At 43.8% G+C, this 26,806-nt stretch overlaps 1 protein-coding gene across 1 annotated transcript in view; it reads right to left on the reverse strand.

The window, feature by feature from the left end:
- Positions 1-26,806, reverse strand: part of VPS33B (VPS33B late endosome and lysosome associated) — a 53,442-nt gene that overhangs the window by 18,597 nt on the left and 8,039 nt on the right. Inside the window, exons 3-18 of the mRNA XM_040414123.1 lie at positions 22,903-22,983; positions 22,278-22,339; positions 19,860-19,909; positions 19,703-19,770; positions 19,566-19,611; positions 18,667-18,761; positions 16,454-16,558; positions 15,153-15,249; positions 10,512-10,589; positions 7,151-7,224; positions 4,723-4,809; positions 3,569-3,659; positions 1,421-1,495; positions 342-406; positions 202-256; positions 76-122 (exon numbers count right to left, since the gene is read on the reverse strand). Of these exons, the coding sequence (XP_040270057.1) occupies positions 76-122; positions 202-256; positions 342-406; positions 1,421-1,495; positions 3,569-3,659; positions 4,723-4,809; positions 7,151-7,224; positions 10,512-10,589; positions 15,153-15,249; positions 16,454-16,558; positions 18,667-18,761; positions 19,566-19,611; positions 19,703-19,770; positions 19,860-19,909; positions 22,278-22,339; positions 22,903-22,983 (1,176 nt within the window). The remainder of the gene's footprint in view (positions 1-75; positions 123-201; positions 257-341; positions 407-1,420; positions 1,496-3,568; positions 3,660-4,722; positions 4,810-7,150; positions 7,225-10,511; positions 10,590-15,152; positions 15,250-16,453; positions 16,559-18,666; positions 18,762-19,565; positions 19,612-19,702; positions 19,771-19,859; positions 19,910-22,277; positions 22,340-22,902; positions 22,984-26,806) is intronic.

A 26,806-nucleotide genomic window follows, 5' to 3' on the forward strand; every position in this document is an offset into this window, starting at 1 on the left:
TGGCAGCTCAAAATAAGCAGTTAACGATCACGAGGCACAAACACTTTTACTATACATGCAAATGGTCGTACAGACCTGTAAGTATTGAGTCTTCAGAGATCTGTAATCTTTTGCTATTAAACCTAAAGAAATAAATAATGCGATTAAAAGATGTCCATGTATAAAGGCTTTCTGATCAGTGACACAAGAGGCAGGGCCTACCATTTTCTGTGAGCGACAGTAGACACAGCAAACGTAAACTCTCAATGGGTGATACCTGCAAAAGGAACAATGGCTGTTTACATGCATCTACAATATCAGCATTGTCCACCAGTTATTGCTGGTCAATATGACGGACTCACCTGTCTGTTTATGTGTTCTTCTATTACACTGATGTTTTCTCGAACATTAAATCCCTCTAGTAATGCTGTGTGTACAATAGCAATAAAATAATTTTAGTGCTACAGCAGGAACCCAATTCATCATCATGCTGCTCACTTTAAAGTAGGTCTGTCAGCAGTTTTCAACCTAGGTACGAGTCCTGGACAACTTTTTAAGCATACATATGTGGATAGTTTGCAGGGTCACAACTGACAGACTACTTTTTGTACTGGTTTATTAAAAATCAATTAAAGAGGTTCTCTTAAAAAAAGGGTCTCCCAGCATATTATATTCCCCTGTGGATCCTGATTCCACCGTAGATTGTATACTTGCTGAAGCATTTCTAGTCTGCAGCATTTCTGGTTCTCTCAACCAGCACCAGATCCGTCCAGTGATTGCGTGACAACTAATGCCTGTACTACACAGGCAGACTGAGCAAGCGATTGTTGGGAGCGAAGCATTCCTTCTGGCAATCGCTTGCTAGCTAGCGGAGGAGACCAGTGCTATTACATGCAGCGATATCGCTATGCCATCACTCATTCCCATACGGTCTAGTGGTTTGCAGGGGGCAGATCGTTATTAGACTGCACGATCTGCCGCTGGAAAGCATTGATTTTTAAGCATGCCTAAAAATTAGAATTGCCTGATGAACAAGTGTTTGCTCATTCATCAGGCAATCTGATGATCGCTACTGAGGGTTCATGCGAACACTCGTTAGCGATTAGTTTTCCTAATCATCTCCAGTTTAGACTATTAGGCTAGGTCTACACGACGACATTTGTGGTGCAACATTTTGACGCACGACAATTTTTATAATGATAGTCTATGGTGTCGCACTGCGACACCATAGACTATAGTTATAAAAATTGTCGCGCGACATTGGTGCGACAAAATTTCGCACCACAAATGTTGCAGTGTAGTTGTGCCCTATCTATTTCGTGACTTATTGTCGCGCGACACATGTTGACCTAGCCTTACACTAGTAGAGCTGGAGGTGATGGGACACCCACCGATTTGTAGGAACCACAAAGCAGCTGTGACACAAGATATAAACACTTACAATGTTCGGTTTTCAGTAGCTCCTGGAAGTCCTGTTTGGTTTTCTTCTTCATGATCGACTCACAGGCTCCAATATCTTTATCAAAAATAACACAAGAACATTGGCTTTACCACAACATGTTATCACTCCTATTTACTAACTTTCCAAGATAGCTGGACCACCTTAGAAGAAGCTTGGCACTGGCATTTCTCTAATAACCCCTGCTCCGTGATTCAATTCATGATCAATAATGTTCTGCATGTTTTCTTCACTAAACCTAGAAATGAATGCCAAGTAATTAAGCAAGAAATATACAGTAGTTGCCCTCACTATTTTTTTCTGTACTTTCTGCAGGATCCTAATACTAATGGTCCTGTAGAAATCCTGCACAGAACACATGGGTTACCCGCCTGCTGATCTTCTCCATCTTTGGCTGGAGACTGCCTCCTGCTGTTACCTGCCTGTCCCACAGCAGACAGGGAACAGCATGGAGGCTCCTGCTCCAGCTACTTGTCGTACAGCAAGACACATGACTATGAGGAGGGGGCATAGGTGATCTCCTGGGGCATATAGAGAATAGATTTCTTTATAGATTTCTCCGTTTTAACTGTAGTATGAGACAAAATAGAGAAAAAAGAGGAAATGAAAAGAGAATGTGCCGGGATATTTTCTATGTTTTTGTGGATTTTCTGTGTTCACTGTTCCTTTAGCCAGCCACTACACAGTGTATGTATGATTACCTGATTTATAATAACCATAATCATTCATTTCAGAGCTCACGTCACTCATCCTACAATATCTATTTATCACCTGTACAAAAATATGCATTCTGCATTGAATGATAAGAGATGTTTGCCTGTTCTGGGCTTTATTCACTTAAAACCACTTCAAAAGAATATTATTACAGGCACAAACGGTTAAAGGCAAAGTACTACGCAAAAGGGGGTTATCATCCACACAGGCAGCTGCTGGCACTGTGTATTCCTAAATTCCATTTTCACTCCCGAGTCCGTTGGCCATGCACATTAGATACCTGTCAGGCAAAAAGGTCATCTGGCCAACAGCTATTCCCCCTGACCCCATCATAAACTCATCCGAGCATGCACATCTTCTGATTGGGGAAAGATGAGACACTGACTTATCTTCCCTGTAAACAAGGATTGGGCATGCTGACATCCAGCAGTCCAGTACTGCTTTTCCCCTGAGACGAGCTGTTGGGGAAAAGTTGAGGGCCCCCATCCACATGATGATTGGCGGGGTCAGCCAATGTTAATGACTTTCTACTTCTACTACAGAGAAAAGCATAAGGGCTGTAGTTGTATTGCAGCTAAATAACAACCAGCAGCATCAGGTCTAGTGTTCTGCGTCTTCGCTGAGCTCGTAATCTGTAGTGGATGTTAATTCTGCCTACATCTGACTGCTGCAATGTGTCCGATGTAAAGACTACCCTTCACAGAACACAAATCACCTGAGCAAGCTTTGCAAGAAATGCAGGGAGATTTCAGCACTGACACTAACAGAATTATGAATACAGCTCTAGGCTAATTGCAGGCTGTAACACAGAATCTGCACAGGATAAGGAGAGGATTTACCTTTTCTGCATATACATTAAATGGTGATATTTTGATCAAAGCTGAAAAATCTATAAGGACTTACGCACACGAACGTATTTTCTTTCCGTGTACATTCCGTTTTGTTTTTTTTTGCGGACCGTATGTGGAACCACTCATTTCAATGGATCCGCAAAAAAAACAAAACTGAAGTTTCTCCGTGTGCATTCCGTTTCTGTATGTCCGTATTTCCGTTCAGCAAAAAAATATAACATGTCCTATAATTGTCTGCATTACGGACAAGGATAGGACTGTCTTACGAATGTTAACCGTATTTTTTTCGGATCAATTTTTTGCAGATCTGAAAATACATGCGGTCGTGTGCATGAGCCCTAAATGAATACATGTCTAGATTTGCAGGAATTACACAATTATTCAGGCTCATCTACTGCATCGCCATTAGAAGACAGAAGGGTAGAAGAAATGATCTAGCAGCTCAACAGACAGATTCAGGTTTCCAGGCTTTGAACAGCTCCTACATTTACCATGATTCAGCACATACAGTCCATAAAACAGGATCAAGTACGACTATAAAGTAAAGAATAGGGTCACTCCGTACGTAAACTCAGCATGCGATGCTCCTGCTTTAATCCTTTCAGCTCCTGAGCAACAAATGTTTTCATCTGTTTGATGTCCATTCCTCTACGTTTCTGGAACGCATCAAATATTAACAGTTATAAGCAATGCGATTTTCTAAATGCAAACTATCTATGAAACATACACTTGGTTTTAAAGGGACTGCACAGGATTAGTATGGTACTGCAGTCTAGCTCCACTAAAGTGAATAGGGCGGATCTGCAGTACCAGGCACAACCTGTGGTCAGGAGCGGGGCTGCTTAGAGATGAAAGCAGCCATGGTTTGTGTAATCTTGAACAAAACCTTCAATCTCAATAAATCTCAGTTAGAATAATGCCTTTTACCCCCACCCAAAAAAAAAAAACATAAAAAAAAAAAAAAATGACAGATCACATGTCCATTGTTCAATCACACAGCAGGGTCATTATTGCTATACTGGCTGTATCGTAAAGCGATGGCATATCGCTAGCATATGCCATCACTTTTTGATCGCTGGGGGTCTGATCTCTGGGACACCAACCAATCTTGATGCAGGGAACAGCAGCCAGCCCCATTTACATGAATGAGGACACTCTACAGTTCCCTGTACAGACTGCAGCCCATTGCTGCATGCCTCTCAATCTCATGATCATGGGGGTCCCAGAGCGTGACCCCCACTGATCATAACGTGACGCCATGTCCCAATCATCGCTTTGTGATTGGTGAGGGTTGACTGTACAACGGTTGTGCATGTCTGCTGCTTCTCCCTATAACTCTATAGGACAGCTGGAGATAGTATAATGCCGTGCTCAGCTATGTCTGGCAGTTCTATAGAGCTGAAAGGAGCAGGGGCTCACGTGCACGACTGCCACTCTATTCATACAGAGAAACATGGGACTCATATTCTCATGATCGTAGGAGGTCCATCAATCAGACACTTATCCTGTACATAGGGGTAAAGTATTGTTCATGGATTTACTCCTGTAACACAAACATGGGAATATGCCCCCTTATATATCATTCCTGCTGGCATACTTTATTCTCTGTACCCTCAATTACATTTTTAAAACATAAAAAGTTCCGTTTTCACAAATGGTGAATATACAGCCACACGTTTTTTTATTATTTAGAACATAAAATCTACACAATCCACTTACATCGTATTGAGTTTGCAAGTTGCGGGCTTTCTGACTCAGAAAGCTAAACACATTGGAAAAATGCTCATTCCGAATTTCTCCAAATACCTAGGGATATCGGAACATAGTATATAAATGATGTGAAGTTTTACACTGATGCATATAATAGGTCATTATACAGAAGTGAAACATGCACAGAACATAGCACAGTTTACAGTCTAGGAGAAGTACGGTGAGCAATTTGGTGATAGAATAATTAAGTAATGTCCCTTGTGAACCTTAGATAACCAAGATAGAGATACGTGGAGGCTTGGGCCGAGAAGTGGCAGATGAGGTATAACACTGACAAATGTAAGGTTATGCACATGGGAAGGAATAATGCAAGTCACCGGTACATACTAAATGGTAAAACACTGGGTAACACTGACATGGAAAAGGACTAAGCTGTAGAAACCAGTGCCAAGGCCAATAAGATAATGGGTTGCATCAAAAGGGGCATAGATGCCCGTGATGTGAACATAGTCTTACCACTTAACAAATCACTAGTCAGACCACACATGGAGTACTGTGTACAGTTCTGGGCTCCTGTGAACAAGGCAGACATAGCAGAGCTGGAGAGGGTCCAGAGGAGGGCAACTAAAGTAATAACTGGAATGGGGGGACTACAGTACCCTGAAAGATTATCAACATTAGGGTTATTCACTTTAGAAAAAAGACTGAGGGGAGATCTAATTACTATGTATAAATATATCAGGGGTCAGTACAGAGATCTCTCCCATCATCTATTTATCCCCAGGACTGTGACGAGGGGACATCCTCTGCGTCTGGAGGAAAGAAGGTTTGTACACAAACATAGAAGAGGATTCTTTACGGTAAGAGCAGTGAGACTATGGAACTCTCTGCCTGAGGAGGTGGTGATGGTGAGTACAATAAAGGAATTCAAGAGGGGCCTGGATGTATTTCTGGAGTGTAATATTACAGGTTATAGCTACTAGAGAGGGGTCGTTGATCCAGGGAGTTATTCTGATTGCCTGATGGAATCGGGAAGGAATTTTTTCCCCTTCAGTGAGGAAAATTGGCTTCTACCTCACTGTTTTTTTTTTGCCTTCCTCTGGAACAACGTGCAGGATAACAGGCTGAACTGGATGGACAGATGTCTTTTTTTCAGCCTTACAAACAGACAAATTTTTGAGAGAACATATTTTGCTAGAAGTCCTCAGGTTATAGTCAAGATTACTGTTCACACATCACAGTTGGCATTTATGGACTATTAACAAGTAAGGCTCGGTGCATGCGCAGTGGAGATTTCCATCTTAAATCTGGGGGCGGATTTAATCATAAATCCGCAGTGTATTGACAGTGAAATCTGTATATTATACATGCAGATTTCACCTCTCTACATGGAAAGGAGGCGAAATCCAGGGTGATAGCATAGCACGTGAATAAGAGTAGTTAAAAATGAATCTACTCTGATATGAATGGACGTAGCCAATAGAAATGGGTGGAAATAAAGTGCATCAGGATCTTAACTATGTTACAGTGACTTCTGAAAGTATCATGTATGTAAGGGTCTCTGAAGGCTCCCAGAAGTGGACATGCCATTTCTATGGAACCCTTGTAAGCACGACCATAATATACACTACACTCAGCATCGGTCCAGGCTAGTCTGTAATATTAATGCAGATGAGACCAATTTTAATGGCTGGAAATTGGTTGGAAGCGGGAGAGGTCCACAGGCAGCATGGCGGATTGTAAAGCTTTCTTCTCAATCTGCCACATACAGACGAGTGGGGCGAGAGGAATACAATCCTAGGAATGTGGAGGAGATCACAGCATGGAATAGTCTGAATTCTATAAGGAGACTCCCTATCAGACTACTGGAAACTCAAGATGAAATGTTTTAATGATGGGAGTGAAGAATTCTAATGAGAATAAAAGTCAGAAGAAGTACTGCAGGCAATTACCAATGCTATAATCCATTTCATATACATATGGACCTGCATAAGATATACAGTGGCTACCTGTTGCCTCTCCTGACATGTCTGGTTTGGTCACTGCTTGCATTCCCCATTTAACAATTCTTCTGGAGCATCTTTTAATAGAACGGTGTGTTGTACCATTGCTCTATTATTCCTCCTAAACATTTATAAAATGAATTTGCAATTTAACAGTTTGCAAAAAATAAAAATAAAAAAAGGTCCAGATGAATGTTACCAGTTGGGAGGGTGTCCCTGCACATGCTGACACTATCCAATCAGTGCAGAGACACACCGCAAACGGATAACACCCAGCTGGACCTTTATTGCAGGGTGCTGGCAATTTAGTAATAAACTTCTAATAGGAATAATAAAGGAATGACACAACATAAAGTTATATGAAACAAATGCTCCAGAAAGCAAGCAGTTATGTCAGGGGTGACAGGTTCTCTCCGTCATAGAAAAGTTCTTACCTTATCCTGAGCGTTCAGAAGAATTTTCACACTTTTATCAGAGGAGGTCACCTCAGGCCCAAATTCCACACTTCCTAAAACATAGAATAACATCAAATAGACAAGAGCAAGAAAAATATTTTTTGTTAGAGTAAAAATGAGAGAGAAATATTCACTACAACCTAAAATTAGACCTGGCAGGTAGAAGATGCACCAAATTTAGCACAGACACACGTCCAGATTTACTAACCCTATAGATGGTGTAAACTTCGACACCCTGGGGGAGATTTATAAAAAAAAATTGGTGTAAAGGAAAACTGGCTTAGTTGCCCATACCAACCAATCAGATTCCACCTTTCATTTTTCAAAGGAGCTGTGAGAAATGAAAGGTGGATTCTGATTGGTTGCTATGGGCCACTGTTTTGGGGCTCAGGCTGGATGATAAATCTGGTGCAGACACTTGTCTAGCTCTATGCCATCTATAGTGTATAGTGTAGAACTATTGGTTGGCTATTACTTTGAAACAGAATTTTACGCTGCACAAAACAAAGCATCTTAGGCCATCGCCCCTTGCAAGTTGGAAAAAAAAGTGTAGAAACCCAAGTTTTGCCCCAATTGCTCCAATTCACCCCACTTTTTAGACAGATTTTAGGCACAGACACATTAGTAAATCGGGGCCAGTATACTGCATTAGGCACATCTTGCTAGAGACTGTTACGTAAAAAAGCAAGACAATCGTGTCGGCAATCCGCTGGATCTGAAAATCCTCATGTGCCCGGACATCCAGAGAAATAGTCTAACTTCCAGCACCAGACACAAATCTGAGCGAATGACCATCATGGTAGCTTTTAAGAGATTCAGAGTCCGAGTGAATAACGGAATGCCCAGACCGCTGCCAGCATGCTATGAAGCATTTGCCTCTAGTGCTGGCCGTTCCTGACCTTACCTCTTTTTATGCCACCTCTTGGCTTGGCTTCCTTTACACCAATATTTTGCACTAAACCATTAACCTCTTAGGCCAGAAAAGACTTGTATCGTGTGTCAGTGAGAGGCTCTAACAGGATCGCACAGCATTTTTTCCTGGATCCGTTTCTCTGTTATTTTTTTTTTTTTTTTCAGTAGTGTTTCCAGTTCCGTTCCGTTTTTCCGTATGCAATTACATAGAAAAAAATTGGGCTGGGCATAACATTTTCAATAGATGGTTCCGCAAAAACTGAACCGATACGGAAGACATTTCGTATGTGCTCCGTTTTTTTTGCGGACCCATTGACTTGAGTGGAGCCACGGAACGTGATTTGCGGGCAATAATAGGACATGTTCTATCTTTCAACGGAAACAGAATGCATACGGAGTACATTCCGTTTTTTTTGCGGAACCATTGAAATGAATGGTTCCGTATACGGACTGTATACAGAACGCAAAAAACGGCCCGTATACGGAATGCAAAAAACGTTCGTGTGAACGAGCCCTTAGGGTCTATTCACACGTCTGTGCTGTATTGCGGATCCGCAATACACCTGGCCGCCACCCCTATAGAATTGCCTATTCTTGTTCGCAACTGTGAACACAGAACAGGAGCAGATCTTTCCCTTATGTCTGTGGAGACTCTAATCCTGGTTTTGGCTCACCATCACTGATGGAAATCACTGACGTGTGAATGAGGTTTTAGAGTCCTGGAATCTATTGAATGACACGAACATAATAAAGTCAGTGCACACGACCGTTGTGCGTTTTGCGGTCCGCAAATCGAGGATCCGCAAAACACAGATGGCGTCCGTGTGCGTTCCGCAACTTTGCGGAACGGCACGGACAGCCTTTAATATAACTGCCTATTCTTGTCCGCAAAGCGCGGACAAGAATAGGACATGTTACATTTTTTTTGCGGACCACGGAACGGAGCAACAGATGCAGACAGCACATGGAGTGCTGTCCGCATCTTTTGCGGCCCCATTGAAGTGAATGGGTCCGCATCCGAGCCGCCAAAACTGAGGCTCGGATGTGGACCAAAACAACGGCGGTGTGCATGAGGCCTAATACAACAGATTTCAGGACTGTCAGAGGAGTGAGGCCAGAACGGAACCTCACACTGACACACGTTGCAAGTTTATCTCATTCAACACACGTGTGTTTGGCCTCAGTGGCCAGCCTATTCTGGGCTTTAACGACCAGGTGACCATGCCCATGCCAGAGAGGTGGAAAAGAAACCATGGGAGCCAGAGCGGAGGACTACAGCGGCGATGAGCAGGTAAGTATGATCCTTTCAGTAAGAAACGTAGCCTGCTGGCAACTGTTAGAGATTATTGGGGTCATTTATTACACTGGTATAAAGAAGAACTGGCTTAGTTGCCCATTGCAACCAATCAGATTCCACCTTTCATTTTCCAAAGGAGCTGTCATAAATGAAAGGTGGAATCTGATTGGTTTCTATGGGAAACTAAGCCAGTTCTACTTTACACCAGTTTGATAAATGACCCCATATGTATTCCATGACAGCCCCTTTAAACAATCATAACATGTTTTTTGTCCTAAGTTTAACATAAATATTGGGATATTGGGGAAAAAAGGGATGCAAAAGCATAACATGCTAAACTTTTCTATCCTGTAGAGTCTAGCAAAAAAATGTTGACGTTAACGGATAAGTTTGCTGTTTTTTTTTGTTTTTTATGGAAACCTATGGTGACAGATGCCACTGTATGGCATTCCTCTGAGGCATCCTTCTTAACATATTGTGTATAAGTTAAACATGGGGCAAAAACGACATGTGAACACAGCCTAAGGCCTCCTGCACACGACCGTATGGCTTGTTCAGTGTTTTGCAGTCCGTTTTTCACGGATCCGTTGTTCCGTTTTTGTTTCCGTTGTGTTTCCGTTTCTGTTCCGTTTTTCCGTGTGGCATATACAGTATACAGTAATTACATTGATAAAATTGGGCTGGGCATAACATTTTCAATAGATGGTTCCGCAAAAAAAACGGAACGGAAACGGAAGACATACGGATGCATTTCCATATGTGTTCCGTTTTTTTGTGGACCCATTGACTTGAATAGAGCCACGGAACGTGATTTGCGGGCAATAATAGGACATGTTCCATCTTTAAACGGAACGGAAAAACGGAAACTGAATGCATACGGAGTACATTCAGTTTTTTTTGCGGAACCATTGAAATGAATAGTTCCGTATACGGGGGGGGGGGGGGGGGGGAAACGGTTGTGTGCAGGAGGCCTTACTAGCATATCTGGGGCTCACTGGTAAACTCCTTCTCCAGTCAAATGACAGCATCATCTAATAGCTCTAGTGCGGTACCTGGGAGTAACTGCAGTTGCACATAGAACACAAGTATGCTCCGGTGGCTTCCAAAGTGTCACTTCAGAATTCAACTCACCACATTTAATTCTGAAGATATCATCAACAAGTCCTTCATATACGACCTGAGAACACAGGGGAGTGATGTAGTCCACATCTGCAAGAACAGAATGTCATCTTGGTGTGATCGAACACTAGTCATTCTCAAACAATCATCAATGTAACTCGATGCTGAAAGTTCAAAAATGCTAATTTAAAGGCTCCTGACCTCTTAGTTTAAAGGGATTCTGTCACCAGTTTTTTACCCCCCCATTTAAAAATATGGTTATGTTCATGGAGCTCTAGCGATTCCTAATGTGGTCTTATAACCGAAATCCGTAGGCTCATTTTGTCTAAAAAACGTTATAACTAACCTGTCATTCATCTCACAAAGGTGCCCAAGGGGATGCTCATGTCTTCCAGATGCCGCCCGCACCCGCCGCCGTTCGTGCCCAGCTCCTCCTTTGCTGTCATCAGCGCTGCCTCAGAATCCTTTGCTACGCCTCCGGCTCTCCCTCACTCCCCCCTCCTTCTTCTCTAACATCCCGCGCGTGCGCACTGCGGATTTCTCCGTTCGGCTTCATGGAGCGAAGTGCGCATGCGCCGGCACTTCACTCAACCTCCCGATGACCTGAACACTGGCGCCAGCCTGTCAGAGCCTGTGCGCACGCGGGATGTTAGAGAAGAAGGAGGGGGGAGTGAGGGAGCCGGAGGCGTAGCAAAGGATTCTGAGGCGGCGCTGATGACAGCAAAGGAGGAGCTGGGCACGAACGGCGGCGGGTGCGGGCGGCATCTGGAAGACATGAGCATCCCCTTGGGCACCTTTGTGAGATGAATGACAGGTTAGTTATAACGTTTTTTAGACAAAATGAGCCTACAGATTTCGGTTATAAGACCACATTAGGAATCGCTAGAGCTCCATGAACATAACCATATTTTTAAATGGGGGGGTAAAAAACTGGTGACAGAATCCCTTTAAAGGTTATTACAATTTCTGTACGTCTACTACACAGTGGTCAGAGATGGCTGATTAGCTAGACAGATGAGATGGTGCCCAGAAAAGTAGTAAGTCAAATTCTAATAGAAAATTGCAAAGTGAAAAGAAGCAGGACATCCCCAGGAATGTGATTTTGTTGGGACAGTAGGAGAAATGACTTCAGTAGATTGATGACCCCGCCAAATCGGTCCAGCATGTCCAAAACGATTCATAGGCTGTCCAGATTGGATGACAATGAAGGATCCTTGATCAAGATGTTGTCCAGGTATGGGATTGCTACTATCCCCTGAGCATAAAGGAGAGCCACGGCCGAGGTGAGCACCTTGGTGAAGACCCTCGGAGCCATGGTCAGCCAGAAGGGGAGCACCACAAACTGGTAATGGTTATTAGGTCTCCACAAATGCCGAAATTAGACTGTCCATTATGGATGAGAGTTTAGTAGACTGCTCCTCGTCTAGGCCTAGCTCTACATCTGAAATTGTACCCTCTCAATGGTCATCCTCTTTGGAAAACATAACACCACACGCAACAACAAAAAAAACTTTTCGTCCGCTACTGGGCAAAAAAACATTTGTCCTATACTAAATCGAGTGCGCAGATTACAAATCCGAAGTCTGCCTAAATGAATTAAGCACTTGGAAAACATTGAATAATTTTGAACCGAACGAGTTTTACTGCAACAATTACCTGATCTACATCAAAGTTTGCGTAGTAAACAGTGTATGAAAATGTAATGGAATAACAACATTTCAAAAAATCTCGTTTTTTCAGTTTAAAGGTCTTACTTGAGCAAGGCCCAGTACTGTTAAAAGTGCTTCAGGCATCTGCTTTTGCGTTTGTGAATGGTCATATTTTCCGTTGCAAAAACCAGCAGTAGTCCCCCATCATGTTGGGATTCCAGCGGCCTTGATACCTGTTCTCCGTTGTAGAAATATCTTTATGGAACCGCTCTCCATGTTCGTCACTTACGTGTCCCAAATTGGGTGGGAAAAAGTCAAGATGGGAATGTAAGAAATGCACTTTCAATGCCATTCGGCAGCCAAGTTGTTCATATGCTGTAAGCATGTTGTCTACTAATTCAGCATAGTTTGCCACTCGTCTGTTCCCAAGGAAGTTCTGCACTACTAGCACAAATGCATCCCAAGCTGCAAGACGCACTCGCTTTGTCAGATTCTTGCGCTGATCATAAGTAGTGGATTTGCCACATATGTAGCAGAAATTGTCTGGATCGTTATCACATTTGCGTTTATCCATCTTCAGTTTCAAAACTGATAGCACTATAACAGATCACTTTATCAAAATCTGTCCAGCTTGCCTTATATACTTACTGCTGACATCAGCCTGAGTGCGTCCGAACAGGTCTGGACATGTCCATTGGAATATTTCCAATATAATGCATTAATATTATAACTGAATAGGCTTTGCATGTACCTAAAAATCTAGACGTGTCAGGCAAATTCCGAGTTCATATTTGGAATCAGCGCGCTCATTTTAGTATAAATCACATGTTTTTCTCTCAGTAGCAAAATCATTGTTGCGCGGTGTAATTGAGAGAGACAGTTGAGGAGGGGAAGAAGGTGATGTTCCTAGGGAACACATGGAAAGGTGGGGGGTTTTGGACTGTTTGCATCGGCATCTGACACATGAGCCTGTTGTGACCATCTCTGAATCTGAATGTCTCACGTCTGACCTCAGGGACATGCACCTCAGCATCTCCAAGATGGCCCTACTGGTTTGAGAAGTGTTCTGCACTATTTGGTCTAAGGAAGGCACCCAATCTAGTTCCGCTGTCAGCTGGGTTACTGTCAGTCAGGTTACTCAAAGGCAATGTGTCATCAGAAATGACCTCTTGCTTAAGGCAAGTTTTATTGTTAAACATATTTTTTTAATTTCTGGTGACTTCATTGTAGTTTTCCATCGCACTTACTATATTTAAAAAAAAACCTTTGCATTGGCCAGTAAGCCTAATAACATATTAAGACTTTCTGTTCTATACAGATCATTTTCAGCAGACATCTCCATATAATCAGAGGAAAGATTACAATGACAGATAACACCTCTGTATCTATAAAGGCCCTTTTCCACAGGTCGATGGTCATAATTATTGGGAAAGAATGGTTTTTTTTTTTACAAAACTCTTGTTTCCGATAATTACCCTACATAAAGGTGCTGCCGATTATTCACTCGGTGAAAGCATCATTGATACGGACAATAAAATCATCGTTTCTGGGCAACAAATTGTGCTGTATATAGCAGTGACCAAGCGTCCTCATACTGAGGAGATACCACTGCATGTAAGTTGAGCTCTGACCTACTCTGGCAAGAAGGCAATTATTGGGAACAAACACTTCATTCTGGATAACTGCCTGTTGAAATGGCCTGAGTAAAGGGGAGTTAACTCAGGATCCACCATTCACAGCTTACCAGCTTATCCTTGTGTGATGACCTCTGCACAGATCACGGAGCAGTGAATCCCTTCCTGTCTATTGAGTCTATGCCCAAGGTGGCTGCCATAAAGCACATCTCTAAATGCTGTTAATAACACCTCAGGCAGAACTGCAGCCCCCATAATCATGTACAGAAAGTAGAAAAAAAATAAATCTACAGTCAGAAGATAAAAATAGCCTGTAAAAAAGAACATTTTGCGAGCGCTTCATACAGTATTAGAATGTATTGGCTCAGATGAGCCGAAGTTATTACTTCGCGAAGTCTCGCGAGACTTTCGGGATGAGCGAAATTCATATTTTGAACTTTGGGGAGGAGTATATTCTGAATTGCGCTATGGAATCCGTTACCACGGACCATAACACAATTCCGTGACTGAATGCCTTTAGAGGCATTCCGTTATTCATTCCGTCATAATAGAAGTCTATGGCCAGCATAATGGATCCGTCCGGTTTTCCGTTATGCTGGAGTCCTGTCCTGCATAACGGAAACGGGACGGATCCGTTATGAAGGTCACAGACTTATATTATGACGGAATGAATAACGGAATGCCTCTAAAGGCATTCAGTCACAGAATTGTGTTATGGTCTGTGGTAACGGATTCCATAGCGCAATTCAGCATATACTCCTACCTGAACTTCAAAATATGAAGTTCGCTCATCACCAGTAATAACTTCAGAAATTAATTTCTACTGTAAAAAACACCTGGAACCGAAACAGAGTTCGGTAAAAGGTTTTTAACCGTAAAAATAAATTAAAAGTTATTACCCACAAGACTTCGCAAAGAACTAACTTCGGCTCATCTGAGCCAATACATTCTAATACTGTACGGAGTGCCCGCTCTGTACAGTTTTCTAACAAAGTTTTATGCGAATCGACTTTGGATGTTTCATCCGAAGTCAATTCGCTCATCCCTAGTCATTATCTAATTTAAATTGACAGAAAAAAATAATTATAGTTATACTGTGCTACTACATTTTCACAAAATTATCGCTCAAAATTATCATTTCTGTCAAACTAAAGGAAACACCCACAAAAAACTGATAAACGCCACACCAAAAATGCTAAACTATGCAATGCCTAAGCGGCAGTGCACGACTTGTGCTTTTTGTGTTCTTTGAATCTCTGTGTCATTCACCACCCCACACTAAGCATAGCCCAGTGTATCAGTGGTTATGGATATCAGTTTGTTCTAATTTCTCCTCAGTTCTGGAATATACTCATGACAATAATCCAAACCTCTGTCTATCATGAAGACAAGTCCCAGATCTGGTTTCCTCTCCTTTTGAATAACATCTTCGTCATCAAGGAGCTCTTTCCACATTTCATATGTCATCTGTAATAGATATTCACATCACAATGCAGTCGATTGGACTATTACTTGGAAGAAGGTCCTCACCATTAGTGTAAATACCCCAACTTTCTCCAGGTGAACAAACACAATGGGGGGACATTTATGAAGACCGGCGCTTTCTGCATGGTCTTGAAATCCCCTGCTCTGCCGGAGGATACACCTAATTTATGATGAGGGTCAGGCCTAGTCATACATTAGGCACGTCCGCCTGCAGTCCGTGCGCCTAAACAGAAAACAGCTCAGAGCTGCCGTAGATTTTTGGCTTCATTTGCACCGAAAAACTGGTGTAAATGAAGATAAATTTGTCTTGGCTAATGGCCATACCCTTTTCCCACCCTTATCACGTTCCTTTTGGAAAAGTGGCGATGGCAGCGTAAAAGAGGCAATTGCGACTATTTTTCAAAAACAATTACTTGACGCGTTTTGGGCAACACTAGCTTTTTTTATTGCATGTGTACGCTTCAATAAAGTCTATTTTTCAAAAAGTCGCATCTAAAAAGTTACATGACTTGTGACTTTGTAAAGACACTTTTTTGTGGCAGAGGGAGATGATGAATCTCCCCCATTGATTCAAGGTCTGGTCCCCCATAAGGTCCCTTTCATACAATGCTCAGGAAATCCGCTACCCTATGTGGAGGATTTCACAATGTAACAGAAGGTTGCAACGTATGCAACTGTGTGAGAATACAGTGCCAAATGTTATTCATAGGCTCCTACTAGGGGAACGTGTGGTACACACTTTTTACAGTATGCCCCTGTATAGAGGAGTGGAGTCAGCCATGTCTTTCTATACAATTGAAAAATAGGTATAATGAGGTATAAGGCCTGATGTGGGCCAAAAGGAAATCTATGGATATGTTTGAGGTTGGCACCAGAAGCTTTCCTCCTGGTCAGATTTATCAAGACTACTGTTTCCTACTATGCGTTGGCGTGAGATGCACCTAAATTTATTAGCTCTTAAAAAACTAGGTGCACCTCTGGCCCTCCATGCTTCAGAATCTGCAGGGAGCCCACAGCGCTCAGTGAAGCACCACAGCCTCTTCAAACAACTCATCGGTGGGGGTCCCGGTTGTTGGACCCCCACTGAACACATACTCATGATCTATACTGAAGATAGGTCCTCAATAATAAATTCCCGGACAACCCCTTTAACCTAAGGCACAGAATACTATGATACATTCATTACCTTAGCACACCTTCCTATCCCGTAAACCTTTGACATTGGTCCAAAGATTGAATTCAGTAAATGGAGAGCTCTGGCCACAGTTCCAATCCACCGTTGGTCTCCCTCCTATGGAAAATAGATCAAAGGTACTACACGGTGAAAACAAAACTAAACATTTTACTAGAACTTTTTCCAAAAGAAAAAGCGCACATGTGGCAAGGTACAATAGCTGTATTTGTGTTTGCAGCAAAAATTGTGTAAAGGCAAAATGGCAGGAATTACTGTTGTGATAAAGGCCTCATGCTCATCTCAAAGAATATCTTAATGCAACATAAACAGACACACACGTGTATGCATACTGGATATTGGGTGTACTTTATGCTGATATATACTGGAAAGGAACTTCATGGACATTGGGGAGTCTTATTAAAACTGGTGCAAATTAAAACTGACTTAGGTACCCAGAGCAACCAATCAGATTCCACCTTTTATTCTTTAGAGCTTCTTTGGAAAAACAAAAGTGGAATCTGATTGGTTATTTTAATAATTTATAATGTCCCAGATAAAAAGAAACATGGTAGCAATAAAATCTGTGCATGCCAGGGGTGCATTACATAATAAATTACATCCAAAATGTGAATGCGACATCAGAAATTTAGGATCACTATGTGTAGAGCCCCAGCTGAGATACAGTTTCGTAAAATTAAAATTCTGTTATCTTCAAATCCAGTATGACATCTCTGAATACAAATTCTTAACAGTCTGGGTATCCCAACTTCTAAGCCCTACTCTAAACTGGTCATCTATTCCATCAGAGAATGCCAGGAATCGGCAGGACAAAAACTGCTATGTGCAGCGGTTTTTGTCCGGTCGATTCTCTGTATATTTGCCGGGTAGCAGTTATAGTCACGACCTTATAGTAACGACAAAGCAATCTTCTATATTAAAGGAAACCTGTCACCTGGATTTTGTGTATAGAGCTGAGGACATGGGCTGCTAGATGGCCACTAGCACATCCGTAATATCCAGTCCCCATAGCTCTGTGTGCTTTTATTGTGTAAAAAAAAACTATTATATATATATGTAAATGAACCTTAGATGAGTCCAGCGTTCTCTGACTCTGAGCCCAGCCACACCCACTGTGAATGAGCCCAGCACCGCCCCGCATCCTCCGAATCTCCTCCTTGCTCCCCGACGTCACAAAGCTAGAGCGCCGTAATCTCGCGATGCGCGAACTAGCGCATGCGCAGTTCGTTCCCTGAGGCTGATGCTAGCTTGCGCATCGCAAGATTACGGCGCTCTAGCTTTGACGTCGGGGAGAAAGGAGAAGTTTCGGAGGATGCGGGGCGGTGCTGGGCTCCTTCACAGTGGGCGTGGCTGGGCTCCGGAAACGTTAGTAGCCTCATTTACATATATATAAAATTTTTGTTTGACACAATAAAAGCACACAGAGCTATGGGGACTGGGTATTACGGATGTGCTAGTGGCCATCTAGCAGCCCATGTCCTCAGCTCTATACCCAAAATCCAGGTGACAGGTTCCCTTTAAAGACTCTATGATACGTTCCATAGCTGCCTCTTTACTACACCATCTAGATGCCCCTCATATATAGAGGGCTGTAAAGAGGCAGCTATGGAACAAATTAACGAATTATAGAGTCTTTAATACAGAAGATTGGTTTCTGTTCTTGTAAATCTTGTCCCTACTGCATACTTCCGTTACATTGATGCTTCAGCATATTCCACTTCAGGTTACCTGTACAATGACTGGGGTATGGAGGACTCTCAGCGCTTGTACAGTGCTCCTCCTGATGAAGGAAGAATCCTGCTCTTGATTTATAATGAATATTAAATAAGAACTCCCGCCAAAAATGTTATTCTCTTACCTGCTAGAAAGGTACATGATGTAATCTTTGGTTAAAGTAATTTTCTTACCAGTGTCTGTATTTGTGAGTTATCCCCTCCCTTCTGATCCTCAGCTGTGTCATGTGACCAGCAATCAGACTTTCCAACCGACACAGCATGTGATGTGTGGACAGGAAGTCAGTCTCTCTACGTATTCCTATGGGAGCCTCAATGTCCGTCTCATAGGAATGACTAGAAAAGTAGCTGACTTCCTGTCCTGTGTCCTTTGGAGATCAGAGTGCTGGTCACTTGACATTACTTTCTAACAGGTCAGAGAATACACATTTTGCCGGGAGTTGTACTTTAACACTGGGGCACTTTATTACTCACAAGAAAATAGTCCCGATAAAATTCTGGTAGCTCCATACTGATGATATCATCATCCAAGGGGAGGAGACAAAAAGGCCATTCATCACTGGTTACGTCTAAATAAATAAAAAATAAATCTAGTTTTATTGCTTATTTATTAGATATTTCAATCTAGTTTTCTCCTTTTCAAACAATTATCCATGTACCTTACAATAACATTGCTCCAGTGGAAAAATCACCACAATATAGAAATATTTATGAGCATTACAACCCCGTTCAAGTGCAGCAACAGTGAAGATATTTTAGAATAGAATTTTTTTCTAAAATCCTTTTTTCATAAACAGAGTCACTCTGGGCAGTGTCTGGTATTACAGCTCAGCCTCATTCCAGTGATTATATTATATATAAAGCTACTACTCTATATGCCATGGCTTACAGGAGGCCCGACACCTCTTCTGCCTGTCTGTTTTAGTAGCTACTTCCATGGCCCATACAACAACAATTCTGGAGCATATTTTCATAAGACGCTATGTGGTGCCATTCCTCTATTATTTCCGTTGAAGTTTATGAATAGGTTGACAAATGGGTGTTACCAGTGGGGGTTATGCTGCAAAGTCTGTCAATATCCAATTAGTGCTGGCATCCCCAACTGGTAACATCTAATTGGACTCTATTGCAGACTGATGGCAATCCATTCATTAACTTCTATTAGGAATAATAAAGGAACGCCTGGTCCAGAATTGTTATTACGCAGGGAATGCAAGTAGTTATTAAAACAGACATGCGAGGAGAGGTGACAGGTCCTCTTTTTAACTATGTGCCTGTGCTGTTTACTGTAAAGCCTCTTTACAATTTGTGATAGAGGGGGGTAGTTTATAACTATGAGGCTCTATCACAAAAAATCGGTGGGTCCCGCTTACCTCCATAAACTCCTTCCTGCTCCAGAATCATGTCACATGTGTAAAACTACAGAGAAACAATGGTAGAGATTATCTGGCACTTTAACTCTAATCATTAAAAACTATTAATGCAGAACCCCAACATGTATCACGCTTACCTTCTGAGGACTAAAAATGATCTTGTACTTCCTGCTCACACCTGATTTCTTATCTGCATTGACGAGATCTGCAGAGAATAAAATACAATAAGAATGTATCATGTGTGTGCAGTGAACACCAGAATATCAGCTAGCTGGAAGAAGAAGAATTACTTACCGGTGATTTGCTTCACATGCTTGATACGAGGTCGGATTAGAAAGCACACTCTAGAGACAGATATGTCCACAAAACAGGTTATTATTACAGAATACGAAACAATAATGTTCTGATATTATGTAGTACGGCAGGTCTATTCTAAGGATAGGCCAACAGTTTTTAACCCCTTCAGGACCTCCTCCGTACGGTACGGTGAAAGTCTGGTCTCTAAACATGGCGCCCGCTTGAGCAGACGCCATAGCCTCCGGGTTTCTGCTATTTTAAAAAGCAGAAACCAGCGGCACATGTATGAAATCAGCCATAAGGCTGATCGCATACATTTTCCCTTTCAGATGCCGTGGTCAAATGTGAACACGGCATCAGAGCACTCCGGAAGTGGAAGCCGCGCGCTTCCGCTTCGGTCACAGCGTTCCCCAGCTGAGATTGGGGAACCTGTTACATTGCGCTAATAGACCCGTAGCCTCAAGCATGCTTCAGGGTCTATTAGATGAATATACCAATACAGGCCACTAGGTGGCAGCACTGTATTGTTATATTGAAAATTAAAGGGGTTTTACAATCACATACAATGGGAGCATATCGGTAGGATATGCCCCCATTCTCTGACAGGTGCATGTCCCACCGCTTGGACCCGCACCTACAACAAGAAAGGAGCAGGGAAATTAATGAAGCCACCGAAAATAGCCAAGCGCTGGCTCAGCTATTTCTGTCTGCCCCATAGAAATGAATGGGAGCAGGGGTCGTAAGGTGCGCGGTGCGCTCCCATTTACTTGTATGGGAGCAGCGGGGAGCAGCACTTGGTGGGTCCTCCAGCCACAGCTCTCCCCGCTCCGTTTTCCTTGTAGGTGCGGGTCCCAGCGGTGGGACACACACCTATCAGACAATGGGGGCATATCCTAGTGATATGCCCCCATTGTATGGGAATACCCCTTTAAGTGTTCAATGATGGCTATATAGTCATCAATAAACACAATGGGCAATCAGTTAGGCCCCTTTCACACCAGCGAGTTTTCCGCGCGGATGCGTTGCGGGAAGTGAACGCATTGCATCCGCACGGAATCCTGACCCATTCATTTCTATGGGGCTGTTCACATGAGCGGTGATTTTCACGCATCACTTGTGCGTTGCGTGAAAATCGCAGCATGCTCCTCTTTGTGCGTTTTTCACGTAACGCAAGCCCCATAGAAATGAATGGGGTTGCGTGAAAATCGCAAGCATCCGCAAGCAAGTGTGGATGCGGTGTGATTTTCACGCACGGTTGGTAGGAGACGATCGGGATGGAGACCCGATCATTATTATTTTCCCTTATAACATGGTTATAAGGGAAAATAATAGCATTCTGAATACAGAATGCAAAGTAAAACAGCGCTGGAGGGGTTAAAAAAAATAAAAAATCATTTAACTCACCTTAATCCACTTGATCGCGATGTCGGCATCTCCTTCTGTCCCCTTTACTGAATAGGACCTGTGGTGAGCATTAATTATAGGATCAAGGACCTTTGATGACGTCACTCCGGTCATCACATGGTACGTCACATGATCTTTTACCATGGTGAATCACCATGGTAAAAGATCATGTGACGTACCATGTGATGACCGGAATGACGTCACCACAGGTCCTGTTGCTGCATAGAGATCAGATGAAGCCAGAAGGAGATGCCAGGCTGCGAACAAGTGGACTAAGGTGAGTTAAATTTTTTTATTTTTTTTTTAACCCCTCCAGCGATGTTTTACTATGCATTCTGTATTCAGAATGCTATTATTTTCCCCCCGCATAAAATTAGCCCACACACAGCCCCATACACATAACAACAAAAAAGTTCTAGGGGTCAGAATATGGTGAAAAATAAAAAAAAATTCTCAAAGGTTTAAAAAAATAATTCAATATGAAAACGCAAGAAAAATTATACAAGTGTGGTATCGTTGTAACCATACTGACCTGGAGAATGAAGATAACAGGTCAATTTTACCGCATAGTGTACGGTGTAAAAAATAAATAAATAAAAATAAATAAATAAACCTTAGTCAGAATTGTGTTTTTTCCCAATTCTATCCCATTTGGAAATTTTTTGCCGCTTCCCACTACATGGTATGCAACCATAAATTACGCCATTAGAAAGTACAACTTATCCCGCAAAAAATAAGCCCTCATAAGGCTATGTGAACAGAAAAATAGTTAGGACTATGGGAAGGCGGGGAGTGAAAAATGAAAACGCAAAAATGGAAAATCTCAGGGTCCTCTAAGGGTTAAAACCTGCATAACCCCTTTTTAAACATGGGGCCTCAGATGAAATTTATATTGTAGTACTATTGTCTCATTATCTTTTTTGTATCAGGTGAAAAAAAAAATGACAATAGGAAAAACAACTGATATGCTCCAATAATATAAAAAGAGATAAAGACGTGTCCATTACTCACTGGTCGGAGTTGGTATAAATGGGTTTGTTCTCCAGCTTATACAGCTTGTCAATGTCATGTTGCTAAACAAAAAAAATAAAATAATAGGAAGAAAATAAACACTTCATTAATATATTTAAAGAGGACCTTTCACCGATTCTTACCCTATGAACTAACTATACAGATATGTAGAGCGGCGCCCGGGGATCTCACTGCACTTACTATTATCCCCGGGCGCCGCTCCGTTCTCCTGCTATGCCCTCCGGTATCTCCGCTCACTAAGTTATAGTAGGCGGAGATACCAGTCCCTAAGTTATGGTAAGCGGAGTCTGCCCTAGCGCTGGCCAATCGCAGCGCAGAGCTCACAGCCTGGGAGGTTATTTTCTCCCAGGCTGTGAGCTCTGCAATGCAATTGGCCAGCGCTAGGGCAGACTCCGCCTACTATAACTTAGGGAACGGAGATACCGGAGGACATAGCAGGAGAACGGAGCGGCGCCCGGGGATAATAGTAAGTGCAGAGAGATCCCCGGGCGCCGCTCCACATGTCTGTATACTTAGTTCATAGGGTAAGAATCAGTGAAAGGTCCTCTTTAATTCCACCATAGAACACTAGTGACTGCTCCACCCCAAATATATTTTATGGTACCTTTAATATGGAGACATTAGCAATCCGATCTAATGGGCTCATCAAGTCGGGTTCAAGGAACAGATCTTTTTTTCCCGGGAGCTGAAAGTAGAACAAATCTTAGATGAAAAGATGCGCACATGGACAAAACATATTTCATGACCACACATCGTCCTTTGACGGTGGGCAGTGTGGATCCGTAGTGGGCAGTGTCATAGCCGGTCTCCTCAGTGGGTTTAGGGCATGCCTGCACTTCAGAGGTCAGATGCTGGAAACTTAATAGAACGCTTCAGCCACAGGAGTCGCTCGCTTTGAACGATGCCTTTATGCTGGAAAAATCCCCTGAAGATAAGCAGATCATAGGGCGTCCTGCTGCTGGGACTTTCAGCAAGCAGTTTTAGTTGATTTTCATGTAGCTCCAGCTTCACTACAGCGGAAATGAAGCATTACGTGGTGACTGTTGGGCCCCTTTCACACGAGCGAGTTTTCTGCGCGGGTGCAATGCGTGACGTGAACGCATAGCACCCACACTGAATCCTGACCCATTCATTTCAATAGGTCTGTGTACATGACTGTTTTTTTTCACGCATCAGTTCTGCGCTGCGTGAAAATCACAGCATGTTCTATATTCTGCGTTTTTCACGCAGCCCTGGCCCCATAGAAGAGACTGGCTCTTCAGTGAAAAACGCATTGCATCCGCAAGCCGGTGCGGATGCAATGCATTTTTCGCTGATGGTTGCTAAGGGTGCTTTCACACTTGCGGCAGAGGATTCCGGCAGGCAGTACCGTCGCCGGAACTGCCTGCCGGATCCGTCAAAACGTGTGCAAACTGATGGCATTTGTCAGACGGATCAGGATCCTGATCCGTATGACAAATGCATTGAAATGCCGGATCCGTCTCTCCGGTGTCATCTCTCTCCGGTTTCGGCATCTATTTTTTTCACATTTTTTTCGGTCTGAGCATGCCTATACCGCAATGCCGGATCCGTTTTGCCGGAACACTCGACATTAATTAATGCATGTCAATGGGAAAAAATGCCGGATCAAGAATTCCGGCAAGTGTTCCGGGATTTTGGACGGAGATAAAACCGTAGCATGCTGCAGTATTATCTCTGTCCTGAAAAGGCAAAAAGACTGGACTGAACACATCCTGATGCATCTCGAACGGATTACTCTCCATTCAGAATGCATGGGGATAAAACTGATCAGTTATTTTCCGGTATTGAGCCCCTAGGATGGAACTCAATGCTGGAAAAGAATAACGCTAGTGTGAAAGAACCCTTAAGAGATGTTTTTGTAAACCTTCAGTTTTTTATCACGCACGTGAAAAAAGCATCAAATCGCATTGCACCCGTGCGGAAAAAACGAGATTTTTGTATAACTTACCAGTAAAATCTCTTTCTCGCTCTTTCCTTGGGGGACACAGAAGACCTTGGGTATAGCTCATCTCCATAGGAGGCGTGACACTAAGTGAAGACTGTTAAGCCCCTCCTCCACAGCTATACCCTCAGCCTGGAGAGAGAGACTGCCAGTTGCGTGTCCAAGTAGTGAGAAAAGGCAAAGTCCAAAAGTGGAACCAACAAGCCAACACCCGACGGGTAAAACAAACTCGGAAACCGTGTAAAGAAAAAACAAGAATGGGTGGGTGCTGTGTCCCCCAAGGAAAGAGCGAGAAAGAGATTTTACTGGTAAGTTATACAAAAATCTCGTTTTCTCGCCCAGTTTCCTTGGGGGACACAGAAGACCTTGGGACGTTCAATAGCAGTCCAAGAGGGGAGGGACCACAGCACCAAGGCGAAGCACCCGAAGGCATCAAGAAACCACCGCCTGCAGACCAGGCGGCCCAAGGCAGCATACGCCGAAGCCCGAGTATGCACCCTGTGGAACTCGGTAAGGTGTGCAAGGAAGAAGTGACCGCCTTGCACAAATGAATGGCCGAAACCTAATGCCTCCGCCCCAGGAGGCACCGACCGCTCTGGTGAAATGAACGGTGACACCGAAAGCAGAACCCTGCCATTGGTGCGATAACCACAGCAAAAGCCACTCTGAGAAAGCGGAGGAAGCCACCCTGGAGGCCACCAACCTTTTGCACTGACCTCCTGGAAACACAAGAGACCGAACGCCGACCAGAGTCGGAGATCTCCAAGTAAACAACTGCAAGGCCCAACAACCTCCAAACGGTAAAGCGTCCGTTCCCGGGGATGGGAGGAAAAGGACGAAAGCCTCGTTGATAAGAAGGCAGATACCACCTTCAGAAGGAAGGAAGGGACAGAACGGAGAACAGCCCTGTCCTGGAAAAGGACAGAAGGCACAGACACGAAGGGCCGCCAATCAGGCACCCGTCAGACATGATGGCAACAGAAACACAACTGTACAGGACAGAAGGAGTAGGGAGAACTTCTGCAACGGCTCCAAGGGAAAGATTGGAGCGCCGAGAGCTCAGTATGTAGTTCCCAGGGCGGAACCAGGAAAACGGTAAAGAGGAACCAAAGAGCCACTCTGTGGAAGAAGGTCATGACAAGGCCCAGGAGGGCCAGGAAACGCTGGAAGGGGAAGGACAGCGCAGACACTTGACACTTCAAGTAACAGAGTCCAAGTCCCAGGGTCAGACCGGACTAGAGAAAGACAAAACCAAGGGAGAGAAAGGCAGAGTGGGGGAATGCCCCGCTTCCCACAAAACCCCAGGTAAGAACCCTAAGTCCGACAACCAAACCTGGACGAAGCACAGTCGGGAGCGAACACTAGCGTGCTCGCAGGAATCACCCAGCAAGCGGGAGAAAACCCAATGTGATCAGGCGCAGACCAGTAACACGGCCGAAGGATCGGAAAAACACGGTCCTGTCGGCCCCCGAACAACATAGTCCCGTATCCAACCGGAGTGGGGGGGCAGAAGGACAGACGGAAGAAACCGGAAGGGTCTGCCCAGCATCCGACAGATGCCCAGACAAGACAGGCCAAGTCCAAGTCGATGTAGCCACCAAAGAAAGGAGTTCTACAGTCCCGGTGTGGGAGATCCAAGGACAATCTTGACCGAAGGGTAGTCCTCCCAAGTTACCGAGAAAGTAAGTCCCGCAGGACCATATGCCCAGAATGGAAAGGCAATCTGCACCCAGTGGGAGGACAAAACGCGGTAGCCCCGGCAAACAGCTAGTACTGCCAGCGAGAACGAGGGAGATGGTACGAGACCGCAAGTAACACCGGAACCATCCAATTGAACAACCATGCTCACCCCAGAGGGGGGGGGGGGCAACGACGGAACAGCCTCTGAGGCCTGGCCGGGGCAGAAGCCATATTGGAGCGACAAACCCAGAGCAGAAGCCAAAAAAACCGAGCCGGCGAGGAAAAGCAGAGCCGAATCCCCGCTACTCTGTGAGACGACCTGCACACCGCCTCGCAGCAGGCGAATACCCTGAAGAAACCAAAAGTGGAGGTCCCCAGGACCTGGATAATCAAGCACCCAAGAAGAGTTGGGTGACCTACCCGAGAGGAGCAGTCTGAACCTGGTAGCAACAGACTGAAGCGCAAAGGGCGCCAATAGGAAGGACCCATACCACACTGCATCCGAGAGGAGGAAATGGTAGTAGGCGAGGGAACCGTAGTCCCGCCAGAGCCAACGTAGAAGTCGAGCGGCACTGCAGACAACACTCTCGACCCCGACCGGTTGCGTGGGGAAACAATGTCACGGGATGACGAATGGGTACGCATCAAGGAACCCCGAACACTCCCCAGGTGGAAAGGCCAACGAACAAGGTGGGTGCCGACACAACGGGACCACACCAGAAAAAAGGGTACCACTCAGCTCAGTGCAATAGCGAGCCAGCAGAGCTCGTCTACGTATATACAAGATATACAGCTGTGAATACATTGAGCATTCATTGTTGCGTGTTGGACAACAACACCTTGGGCTCATAAGTGGACAGAATGA

The sequence above is a fragment of the Bufo bufo genome, chromosome 1, assembly GCF_905171765.1.
Source record: "Bufo bufo chromosome 1, aBufBuf1.1, whole genome shotgun sequence".
Taxonomy (NCBI): domain Eukaryota; kingdom Metazoa; phylum Chordata; class Amphibia; order Anura; family Bufonidae; genus Bufo; species Bufo bufo.